This window comes from Passer montanus, unplaced genomic scaffold (assembly GCF_014805655.1).
Source record: "Passer montanus isolate IOZ18808 unplaced genomic scaffold, ASM1480565v1 scaffold58, whole genome shotgun sequence".
Taxonomy (NCBI): domain Eukaryota; kingdom Metazoa; phylum Chordata; class Aves; order Passeriformes; family Passeridae; genus Passer; species Passer montanus.
The window spans coordinates 4,597,675-4,609,880 of NW_024370816.1; the positions used below are offsets into that span (position 1 = coordinate 4,597,675).

Sequence of the window (12,206 nt, forward strand, 5' to 3'; positions counted from 1 at the left end):
GGTGAGGGAATGACCCCCAGGTGAAGGATGGAAGTCCGGACTGAGGGAGGGACCCGGGGGTGAGGGATGGAAGCCCGGCGTGAGGGCGGGACCCCAGGTGAGGCAGGGACCCCCAGGTGAGGGAGTGACCCTGGCGTAAGGTCGGCGACCCCGAAGAGAGGGAGGGGCCCCCAGGTAAGGGCAGGACCCTGAGGTGATGGAGGCATGCCCTGGTCCTCCCTTCGGGGCGGAAGCCCTGAAGTAAGGTCGGCGACCCGAAGTGAGGGAGAGACCCTAGCTGAGGCCAGGGGCCGCCGCGGGCCACGGGAGGCGGGACCGGGGCGGGCGCCGCCTCAATCCGCAGCCGGTGCTCCCGGGGCGGCAGCCGCACCTCCATCCCCAGCCCGGCTGGCCCCAGCAGCCCCGCGGCACGGCCGGGGCTCGGCGCTGTCCCTCGGGGCGGCGCTGCCCCAGCCCTGCCCGGTAGGGAAGGCGGAGCGGGGCCGCGGCCGCGCGCAGACAAAAGCGGCGGCGCTTCCTGCGCCGCGCCTGAGGGGAGCGGGCGGTGGGCGACGGGGTCCGCGCTCCCCTCTCCCCGCTCGGGCTTTGCTCCCCTCGGTCTGTCCCCGCTCCGTCCCGGGTCGATCCCAGCGCTCTCCGCGCTCCGTCCCGGTTTATCCCCGCGCTCTGCCGGGTCCGTCCCGGATCCATCCCCGCTCTCTCCGCGGTTCGTCCCGGTCTGTCCCCGCGCTCTCCGCGGTCTGTCTCCGTTCCCCTGGCCCGACTGGCCCCGTGCGGGTGCCGGCGCGATGGCTGTCGCTGGGAGCCGCGGGGCGCTGGGCACGCTGCTGCTGCTGCTCGCCCTCAGCGCCCGCGCCGTGCCCGAGCCCGAGGCGGTGCCCGAGGGAGCCTCCACCCTGGCCTTCGTCTTCGATGTGACCGGCTCCATGTACGACGACTTGGTGCAAGTGATCGAGGGCGCATCCAAGATCCTGGAGACATCGCTGAAGAGACCCAAGCGGCCGCTGTACAACTTCGCGCTGGTGCCGTTCCACGACCCAGGTAGGGCATTCCCTGGCTGGGGCGGGCAGGAGCCGGGAAGGGCAGCAGGGAGCTCCCGAGGGCTGGCAAAAGATTGGGTTTCCTGCGCTTGCAGGGACTGGAGCCCAAGTATTCTTGTCCCATCCTAGTCGTTCTTGCCGCACTCGTTTCTCTGCCGAGGGCGAGTAACATTTTGCGACCACCACCTCCCCGTCTCTCTGCAAAGCTTCCCAAAGCCTTCAGGATAGACTGGAGTGGGCTCTAAGTGCGCTCTGTGCAACAAGGAGCAGCTTAAGGGATCACATACTCCCCTTGATTGTCCAGATACGAGCTGAAGTAGCGTCAGTGAACCGCACGTGGAGTACCGGTGCTACTGAGTTTTTTCCCAATGCCCTTCCATGAGAGCGCACTTAAGAACATTAGTAATGCAGTTGCACTCTTCCTCTTGTCTTATTGTCCCGTGTTTACATTCAGAAACTTGTAGTGAAATGAACATGGTGTGGTTTTCTTTGGTTTTTTTGTTTTTGTTTGAGGTCTTCTTTCTTTCTTTTTTCTCCCCTTCTGCTGTACATCGTGCGTTCCTCTCTTTCAGCATCTGTTTTTTGTTCCCCTCCTATCCATTTTCTCTGGCTTTCTTCCTCTTTCCTTGTCAAATTCTTCTGGTGACTTGAAGAGGAAATAGGAACAGGATGCCCCGGGCTGGTGATGTGTGCTGTACTGTGCAGTAAAAACTCTCTTGAAAAGAAAAAAAGAAAAAATAATCAGAAAGTGGGGCAAAGCCCTTTAAAATTATCTTTTGGCTTTAGTTCCCATGGAATAACTCAGAATATGCTCGATGCTTAAGAGTTCCATTTTTGCAGGAATGTCACCAAAGAAAGTGGACATCCTCTCTATTTCCTCCCAGTCACAGATACTTCTGCTTACAAGATATATGTTTGCTATTGGTGTAAATACCTTAAACCAGATGCTTAGAAAGTTAGAGGGAATAGCTTGTCTAGGTTCTCTTTTTTTTTCTTTACAAAGAGTTTTTCATTGTAGTATCAGTGTTCTATCACAAAAGGGTCCTTACTGTTTCCACATTTGGCTTAAGTTTCTTTTCGTTTTCCCTCTGTTCCCCCTGTCCCCCAATTTATTGTTATTTTATGAAACAAACTTATATGGGACTTAAAAAGCATCATGCCACAGAAATAAACAAGAAGGGAAAGGTTTGGGTCAAGTGTAGAACCTAGAACTCCTTTATATCCTTCTGGAAAACCAAGCTCATGTTTGGAGCTCTTTTTCCATGGAATGGTCAGAAAATCAAGAGGCTGGGTTAGGAGTGTTTTGATTGGATTTTCTGTCAATGACAGCTTATCTTCACTTTAGTTTTCGTCACAGACCACTTTCACTTTGTCTGTTTCAATCGCTCCTGTTTTCTTTCTCATCTCCTATGTTTTCGAGCAGAAAGGGATTCAGGGTAGGAGTTGACAGTTGTCTTTTTCAGAGTGATTGGGTAACTGTTCCATCCACAAGAGCAAGAAGATCTTGTGTGGTGCACTTTTAATTTGCAGGTTTGTGTGGTGGTCCTTTGTTCTTGTGCATCCTCAGGAGAAAGAAGTCTCAGCTTTCTCTCATGGGTAGTCCTGTGCTTAGTTTTCGTCACAGACCACTTTCACTTCGTCTGTTTCAATCGCTCCTGTTTTCTTTCTCATCTCCTATGTTTTCATTCAATTTTTCTTCTGCACATTTTCACCTTTTCAGTCCTTTTTTTGTGTCCTCCTCACTGTCTTTGCCCCCACTGTCTTTCCAGGTTCTTTGCTTGTATTCCAGGCTGACTCCTTTGATCATGCTTCGCTGTACTACCCCTCCTTGGTCTGTACAAACCTCACCAGCAACAAATCCTCTGCCACCTTCCCCTGCTTGAGTCACATTTTCCCACTCACTGACTCCTTGCTTCCTTGCCTCCTCCCCCATTCCCTCTCTTTGCACAGGAGATCCCTTTCCTTGGCAACATTAGGCTTCAGTCAGTGGAGTGACTGAAACTGAAAGCTGCAGAGAACTGACCTGCAGAGCCCAGAGCTGCTGGCAAACGTGCCTCAGAGTATCCTGTTACACCTCTCTGTGTGGAAGCCCAGCTTCCCTGAGGGGGCCTTACTTCTCAGCGTGATGGATAACTTGTGAGGGCAGGGAGCGCTCTCGAAGTGGAGGATGGACAATTTTCAACTTCATTTTGTCCTGGTTTCTGAAAACTATTTATTTGGTCTTTCTCAGAGGTAGAAAGACACACCACATTCAATGGCTTGAATTTTATGTATGTGTAAGGTCCAGATGACTGTTGGTCATCTGTACCAGACATCTGATTGTGACCATGCTGAGACACTTGAAGTGCCATTGTGACCACTTCAGTCTCTTTTTTCCTAATCTACAGAGAAGTAACTTTACTCAAAAAGCTCATAAAAATATTGCTTGACAACTATTTCATGGCATCCCATTAGTTTACCTAGTGTTATTCTTTCTCAAGGTTGCTCAACTGAATTAATAAGCATGAAGCTATTTTTTTCACAAGTTGTGTTGCTATTCACTCAATTCTTCTTCCAAAAAAGAGAGCTTTTTATGTAGTTGCCTCACAGGCAAATTTTCTGGATGTTTTGGTGAGGTGCTGTGGTCCCTGGGGCAGATGTGACTCCACAAGGGGTACAGATACAGTTGGGGCTCAGCTCCAAGGAGCTTCTCTTTGTATAAAGGTGCCCTGATGCAGATACACTATTGATAGGTAATTGCAATTTAAACTGGGTGTGGATTTTGTTTTGAACTCTTTTGTTTTCCTAGTTTGTATTGCAGAGTGCCCTTGGCATCCCACAGGGTACAGCTGGATTGTAAATGATTTGGTATAAATGTAGTCTATCAGAATATGGGAGGATTTTTAGATAACTCAAAGTGTGGCATTGTTAGTGCTGTCCTGATGCACTGGAGCATGTTCATGGAATGGAGCTGGGGAAGGGTCTGGAGCACCAGGAGCAGCTGAGGGAGCTGGAAAGGGGCTCAGCCTGGAGAAAAGGAGGCTCAGGGGGACCTTGTGGCTCTGCACAACTCCTGACAGGAGGGGACAGCTGGGGGGGGTCGGGCTGTGCTGCCAGGAACAGGGACAGGAGGAGAGGGAACGGCCTCAGGCTGGGCCACGGGAGGCTGGACATTAGGGAAAAGCTTTTCACAGAAAGGGCTGTAAAGCATTTGCACAGGTTGCCCTGGGCAGTGGTGGAATCCCCATCTCTGGAGGTGTTCAAAAACCAAGTGCATGTGGCACTTGAGGACAAAGTTTAGTGGTGGTGGTGTTGGGTTGATGGTTGGACTTGGTGATGTAAAAGGTCTTTTCCAGCCTGAATGATTCTGTGATTCCATGACTGTGATGTGCCAATGCACTGGGATGCGTGTTGGTAGATTTAAATGTCGTGTTTTCCCTACTGCACTGGGATTTTGGTGAAACAGGAATACAAGTATATTTTTAGTATCAGACCTGAGGCTTTTGGCACAGAATTATGGCTTATGGAAAAATTTGTCACGGGTTTCACATTCCTATACCATGTACCATCTGGTGGGATACAGAGAGTTCAACTCTGGAAAAACCTTGTGCTTTGGATTCTACTTTGTGAATAACCATGTGCAGTGCTTTAACAGATTACAGGGAATTTTTTTTTTTAAATTGTGGGCTTTCAATGCCTAAATGTGATCACAGAACTTCTGTAGATAGTGAAAAGGGCTGTTGACTAAGAAAGCTCTTGCCAGACTAGTGTTCAATGGAAAAACTGGCGTGGGGCGTGGAAAATTGTCCCAAATTTAAGAAGAGTTGGCACAGGAAAATTTTCAACTGGAGCTAAAGCTGAAGATCAGCAAATGCTTTTGTAGTTGCGTGTTGTGGGTCCTGATGTCCTACTAACTCCCATTGTATCCTGTGGAAATGGGATTGGACTTGGAATGTCTTTATTTAACATCTGTGGCCAGCTTTGCTATTTTTTCTTTATGCCATTAAGGAATTTTGGAATGGAAAATAAGCCTGAGAGGACTAATTCATCCCTAGTATTTTTCTGTAAAGCTAATGGAATTATACCAGTCATAACTCACTCTGTGTGATTTAATCAAGCATTCCTTTAGTGTGAATGGCTGTTCTATAGACCAAACTCCAGTAATTAATTGAGACAAAAATGAAGGGAATATGTAACCTCTGGACTTCCTAGGGTAGAGGATGGTGTCTGCCTATTCATACTCTGCAATATCTACAGAACTCTCAGCATCTCCTGACCCTTTTCTTACAAATCAAATAGAAAACACTGTGTGAGAAAAGGGGAAACATTAATAATGCTTAGTTTAGATGGGAAAACTTAAGTCATATAGTAAGTGTGTAGGAGAACAAGGAATAATTTTTTTTTTCCTTGATCCCACTCCTCTCTTTTGAGACAGTAAAGCTCTTTCCTCTCTTGAAGTGAAGTTATGCACATAGTGAAGCATGTTTAACTGGAGTGTTCTTCAACAGACTGGCAGGGCTGTGTCTGTAACATGGTTAGGCTGCTGAGCCACATACTAGCTTGGATCAAGTTCAGGAGGTCATATGAAAAGTCTGGGAACTTTGGGTTTTGCAGGTTTGATAGTTTTTTTTAGAAGTTATAATGAAGAAATAATGTTTTTTCCAGAGGAGGAATTCTGTGAAATTAAAATTAGGCTATTAATGGAGTTAAAGGTTTTCATACTTCCAGACAGAAAAAGTGCTGTGGGAGTGCAGATGGATAATGGAGAGGGGAAGGCACTCCTGTGTCCTTGCTGTACCCTCAGCTGCATGGCATTGCAGCTGATGTCACTGCCTCTGCCTGTCACATCCAGCTCTCCTGACAGCCCTTCTCCCATGTGCTGCCCTGCACTTTTGCATTCTTCTGTCACTTGAGGTCTTTGATCTTGGGCTTTGCTCTCAGATTTATGGGTGTCTAAACTTCTCAGGCAGAGGCTGAATGTGTGTAAATCAGCTGGAGAAGATGAAGAGTGGCCCATCTGATATAGCCTGAAGAAGAGGGGCTTTGTCTTCAGCATTCTCTCTGTTTCCTTTGTGGGGTGGAAGAAATGCTTCAAGACTTGTTAGTAGAAAGAACAGGAACAAGGCTGTGGAGAAACACTACTGCAGCAGTGGTTTTCAAAGCAGGGAGAACAAGTTTAAGGGAAAAGTGGCATTCTGTACTGGTATCCGAGTTTTCCCACACCACGGAAGTGGATGGGGGCATCATGAGAAAAGATTGGTGTCACAGAAGCTGTGGCTGCCCCTGGATCCCTGGAAGTGTCCAAGGCCAGGTTGAACAGGACTTGGAGCAACCTGGGAGAGTGGAAGGAAGATCTTAGTGGCCTTCAAGATCCCTTCCAACCGAAGCCAGCCTGTGATTTTATGATTTTAATGAAAAGGGAGACAGCTGGAAGAGGGAGAGGAATACGACCCTGTGTTCCTGTCCACATTCCAGAGGCCTCCTTACCTTGCTTAGTAGGTAAAACTGCTTAAAATTGTTTGAAAACTGTCTTCTATTTGAACTAGACAAATTACTAGGTTTCCCAGAAGAATTTGCTTACCAGTGAAGTTTCTGTGGGCAAATATTTTGTGAAAACTGTGTACTTATTAAAATCCCATAGTTTTTGTAGGATAATGTAGTGGTTTTGCATGACCTGGTTTTTGGTAGCAGGGATGTCACAAAGATGGCTCCTATGAAAAGCTCCTGGAAGCTTCCACCATGTCCAGGAGAGCCAATCTCTGATGGCTTTGAAGCTGGACATGCTGCTGGCTAAAACTGGGCCAATGAGAGAGGCTGGTAACACCTCTGGGATGACATATTTGGGAAGAAAATAATGGGTTTTTGCTGCTAGTCAGAGAAAAGGAGGAGGTGAGAGCATGTGAGGGAAACAACACGGAGACACCAAGGGCAGTGGAGAAGGAGGGGCAGGAGGTGCTCCAGGGGCCAGAGCTGAGATTCCTCTGCAGCCATGGTGAGACCAGGGTGAAACAGCTTAGCCCTTTCATGGGGAATGCAGAGATCCACCCCCAGCCCCTGGGGATCCACAGGGATGCAGAGATCCACCCCCATCCCATGGGGATCCACAGGGATGCAGAGATCCACCCCCAGCCCGTGGGGAGGTGCCCATGGCAGAGCAGGTGGATCCCTGGAGGAGGCTGTGATCCAGTGCAGACCCAGTGGAGAGAGGGCCCTGCTTCCAGGCTGGAGCAGCCTGTCCTGGGAGGCTGCACCCCATGGAAAGAGAGCCCCAGACCGCAGCAGTTTTGGGAGGGCTGTGTGCCCTGGGAGGGACTCACCTTGTGGCAGGTGTGGTTTGGCTGCTGCTCTGGAGCAGCTGGAGCAGTTCCCAGGGAACTGTCTCCTGTGGGAGGGGCCCCACGGCCTCACAGGGAAAGGACTCCTCTCCTGAGCAGCAGAAGAAAATCTCGGTGATGAACTGACCAAAACCCCCTGCCCTGTCTCCCTGTGCTGTCGGTGGAAAGGGCTGGGGGGAAAAGGTGTTTTAAGGGCTTATTTTGCTTCTCATTATCCTCCTCTGATTCTGCTAGCAATAAAATTCACTTTGCAACCTCCAGTTTGCCCTTGAAGTGTTTTCTCCCAGTCCTTATCTCAATTCACAAAGACGTCGTTAACTCTTTTTTCCTCTCCTTTGCCCAGCTGTGGCAGGAGAGGATGAGCAAGCAACGCTCGTGGGTGCTTGGCATTGGGCCAGTGTCAAACCACAACAGATAGATAGAGAAGAATTGCCCTGATTCTCTTTGAAAAGAGTAAGGTCAGAGGCCAAAAAATTATACTCTCCACTTAATTCAAGTAGTTGTCTTACTTGAGAGTTGAGTAGCTTCTGTATTGCTACCAATATTGAAAGTGGGGAAAAAAAGTGCTAATTTAGAAAGTCTCATCTCCCTCTTCTTCTGATGGATCACAGAATAGCAGATTAAAGGTGGTGACAGCCAGTCTGTCAGAGCAGTGTTTTGGTGGCCTCAAATTTGTGAACAACCCATCTGACAACTCAGGGATGTGTAAGGATTTGGGGATTTTTGGAAGCTGGTTTGTTTTGGACTTGGATACACAGTGATAGCAATAATGAACCCATGTCCAAATTCAGAGTTTTTTCCTTGGTGTTTTAGGAGATGCAGTGTAAAGGTACAACTGTTCAGTGCTGCATTGCTATGTCTGAGGGCAAATCATAAGCAGACCTGGGCATAATAACTGGAAATTCTGCTATTTTGTGCTAAAACTGATGAAGTATTGCTATTAATATTTCACAAGTGACAATTTCAATGGGATGTACTGCTTCCCTAAAGCTCAAAACCTGCTCCGTGTTGTTACCACTACCAAGTGTTACTGTTGCTGTCATCAGGTGAGTGGCTGTCACCAACGCTGTACGAGTGAACAGCTCTGGGCTGATAAGGATGAAGTCTAAAGCACTTTAAGACATTTCCGTCTCTGAGGCTTCTGGGATAACTACTGAGAGTGTGGGAAATGAGTGTTTGAAACCTTATTGTCACCCTTAACTGGAGACATTGTGATATCTATAAAATGAATACCCTCTGATTGCATGGACGTTTTCTTGTTCCTCTAGGGGGATTTATCTGGTGTCCCTCTAAGAGTAGCTGCTTATATAGATTAGAGAAGACAGTAAGTATTGCCAGTGCCAGAAGCTCCAAAATCTGCGAGGCAGCCAAAATGTTGTGACATGATCCAAAAGCCTGTTAAAGCATCATTTACAACTTATTTTTCTGCTGTCTTAACTCTGCATGTCCAGCCCAGAAGGTATGCACAAGGGTGAATTTCCCCTCTGATTCTTGAATCCTTCTGGCAAGGGGAAGGATTATTCTCCCTGTTTTTATTTGAAGATACAGTAGATTCTTTCCTTGGGAAAAAAATGATAATGCCTCAAATATATAATTCTTTTCTGCTTTGAATTACAAATTATTTTTCATGTTAAATTTGAAATTGTTGCCTACAGAACTTGGAAGCTGCTTGTTCTATTTTGCTTTGCTCTCTTCAGCTCCAAGCCGTTATAATTCGAAGGAAAGCTCTGCAGCTCAAAAACAATGTCTTCCAGTGCCATTCTGTCCCTGTAATTACTACTGATGTCACTTATCAGGTGCCTTGCTGTTTGTTAGCAGTGTGCAACTTTTCCCTAGAGCTGGAATTTGTATAGAGGATACTTCACCTCCTGTGTCCCATGTAAAAGTCACAGTGCCTTTGTTAACTCGACTTCTAGGTACCTGATAATTCATAGAGAGATCTCCCAGTTTCTTAAGCACTTTTTGAACAAAGAAACTTCCTCATTCACCTTTCTCTCTTTTTTCCTGCGCTCTGAATTTATCTCCCAGGGGTTACAGCAGCTTGTATTTCACACAATCACAGAGAGAAGCCCAATTAATCCTATTCATGGCTGTAATTGTTTAACACTGGCTATGGGTCTTGATGGGAGCTCTGTGGTATGGAAAGCAAAGAGCAATTTCTGCTGCTGCATGCATCTCCTGGATTGGTTTAAATGCACACAAATCAAATTCCTACTGCTGTATGAAAAGCAGATATTTAGTGCCGATTCTCAAGTACTTTTTAAACTATGAATAAGCTGTCCCTCCCTGAGACTGATACCGTGTCCTGTTTTCACCTGGAGAAAGTGACTCTTTTCTGAGACTGCTGGGTAATGAAGTGAATAAGGAGCCAGGAATATTGTATACCTCTTTATCTCACTTTAACTGAGGCAATAGTGTTCATTGTAAAGAGAATTGTCACAGAGATATGACAGGAGGTTGAAAAGGTGACCAGAGTATTTTCCTCTTGAAATGCTGAGCTTCCTCTTTTTAAGTGCCAATCCTAGAGGAAAGCTAGGAAAAACTATGTCTTTGTGGTGGGCAATCAGAATCATAGAATTGTTAAGAGAGGTTAATTATTAAGAGGTTGGATGAGACCTCTTAAGATCATTGAGTCCAACCACTAGTCCAGTGCTGCCATGTTCACTACTAAAGCATGTCCCCAGGTGCCATATTGACAGGTCTTTTGGACACCTGCTGGGATGGTGACTCCTCCACTGCCCTGGGCAGCCTGTTCCAGTGCCTGGTGAAGAAATTTTTCCCAATATTCAATCTTAACCTCCCCAGGAGCAGTTTGAGGCTTTTTTCTCTCATCCTGTCCCTTGTTCCCTGGGCACAGAGCCTGATGCCCCCAGCTGTCCCCTCCTGTCAGGAGCTGTGCAGAGCCAGAAGGTCCCCCCTGAGCCTCCTTTTCTCCAGGCTGAACCCCTTTCCCAGCTTCCTCAGCTGCTCCTGGTGCTCCAGCCCCTTCCCCAGCTCTGTTCCCTTGTCTGGACATGAATTAATAGTGAATGAATGCCTTTAGGGAAGAGAATGAAGTTGAGTTCTCAGAGGAGAACGAAGGAGAAGAACTACCCAAGACCTGAAAAGTGGTGAAACTGACACTCTGTTCCTTAATCCTTGCTCTGTGTGCTGCACTGCTGTCCAGCAGTACTGACTTGATTAGGATGAGGCATGAGGCCATGGCCAGGTGCCTTTTCAAGGCTCACTGTTGTGTGATGCAGCGGTGTGTTACCTGCAGAGAGTGAACAGTACCTGTCCTGCAGAGGGGGCATGGAGTGATGGGACTCCCCGTGCTGAAACAAGTTGTGTTACAGCTTTTCTTAACCAAAGGGGAGCAAAAGGAGTTTGTATTGGGTTGGTGATTTTTTCAATGTGTCATGCAATGTTAATTTTGTGATTCTATGACTCGAGGTCCCTGTCATCTTTTTTCTTATTTGTGCTTTATCCTTTGTGTGCGTATCAGAGGCTGCTTAGAATTCATACTAGTGTGGATTCCGCTCAGTGGAGGATCTGGCTAAACCAGATTAAGGACTATGGAAAAGGAGCAGATATTTCATTTAGTTAATGTACTTTGAATGTAGCTTAAAGCCTGGCAGGAGGAACCCTTTAGGCAGAGAGCCCTCAGATGCCAGTTGGTATATATTTTCCAGTCAATGATTTAATTGTTGGCATATGCTGTGGCTTTGGTTTTGAAGGAGACACATGCATCAGAGGAAATATTGAGAACATATGTTCTTCAGTTTGCAAATGGCAAAACAGTTTCTCTGTTGAAAGAGAGTGATGGTGTTACTTGATCAGCTCACCATGCCTTGGTAATCAGCAGTTTTGTTAGGAGGAATAGGATGGATTCAATGAAATATGCTCTGGGCTGGCTGCTTTTTGTGCTTCATTACTCCAGCCAGGGAGAATGTTTTACCCCTTACTTACATTGTTGAACATAATGTGTTTTTTATAACTGGTGCTGGTGTTTAGGATTTCCTGTTTGAGGTGTGCTGCTCTGAGATCAGATTTACAAGATCCTTCAGTGATGCTGGCAGTGAATTCATGCCGTGCAGTTGTTGTTGGGTGAACTCTGGGTCCAGGATTTGCATTTTGCAAAGGGATTGTTTGCAGTGTTGCATTTTCAAGGGGGATCAGAATGGTTTAGGTCAGGCATATCCCCTTGTGGTGTATGGTTAAGCTTCTTTTGTTGCTTTTTGAGGAACATGAGCAACCTACTCTTTGGTAAGTGGTTTTGCCAGAGGAGAAGCACAATGACTTCATGTTTCTGAAGCACTTGGATGGGATCATGTTATGTCAAGATACACGCAGCCACGGCACTAAGGACAGGATTAATCCCATTCCACTTCAGGCACTTCACTGAAGACTCTCAGCTGAGGGGCTGGTGACCCAGAGGCTCTTTCTATAAATCACAAAATGAAACTGGCACCTTAAGGAGCAATTAATTCCCTGTGAATTTTTAAATACTCATTGGAGATCTCATTTGCTTTCGCTGGCTGTAGAGGAAGCAAAAGTTAGTTCAATCAAAGCCCTGAATTTAGAACGTAGGAAGGTAATTGAGAGGCTTTCTGCTTTCTAACATTCTGCACTGGGCTGACTGTCCACATAATAGTCCCTGAGGTTTGTTTCACATCTAGGTTTTCATCCTACCACGTGGATTCCAATGGCTCTCAGGGTGGGGGGAATAAGTTATTCCCACATGGTGATCCCCTGGCTCCCATCAGCAGCTGCATAAGGCCCCTGGTTGGGTAGCCCAGCACACCCTCAGGGCTCCTGTGAGCCTGCTTTGCCAAGGGCCTTGGTGCATGTCTGATCACAGGGCCACTCAGGA

General features: G+C 47.1%; 1 protein-coding gene across 1 annotated transcript in view; it reads left to right on the forward strand.

Annotated features, from left to right (window-relative positions):
- Positions 1–458: 458 nt before the first annotated feature.
- HMCN1 (hemicentin 1) overlaps positions 459–12,206 on the forward strand; it is a 165,713-nt gene continuing 153,965 nt past the window's right edge. Inside the window, exon 1 of the mRNA XM_039726386.1 lies at positions 459–1,041. Coding sequence (XP_039582320.1) covers positions 789–1,041 — 253 coding nt within the window. The 5' untranslated portion in view covers positions 459–788. The remainder of the gene's footprint in view (positions 1,042–12,206) is intronic.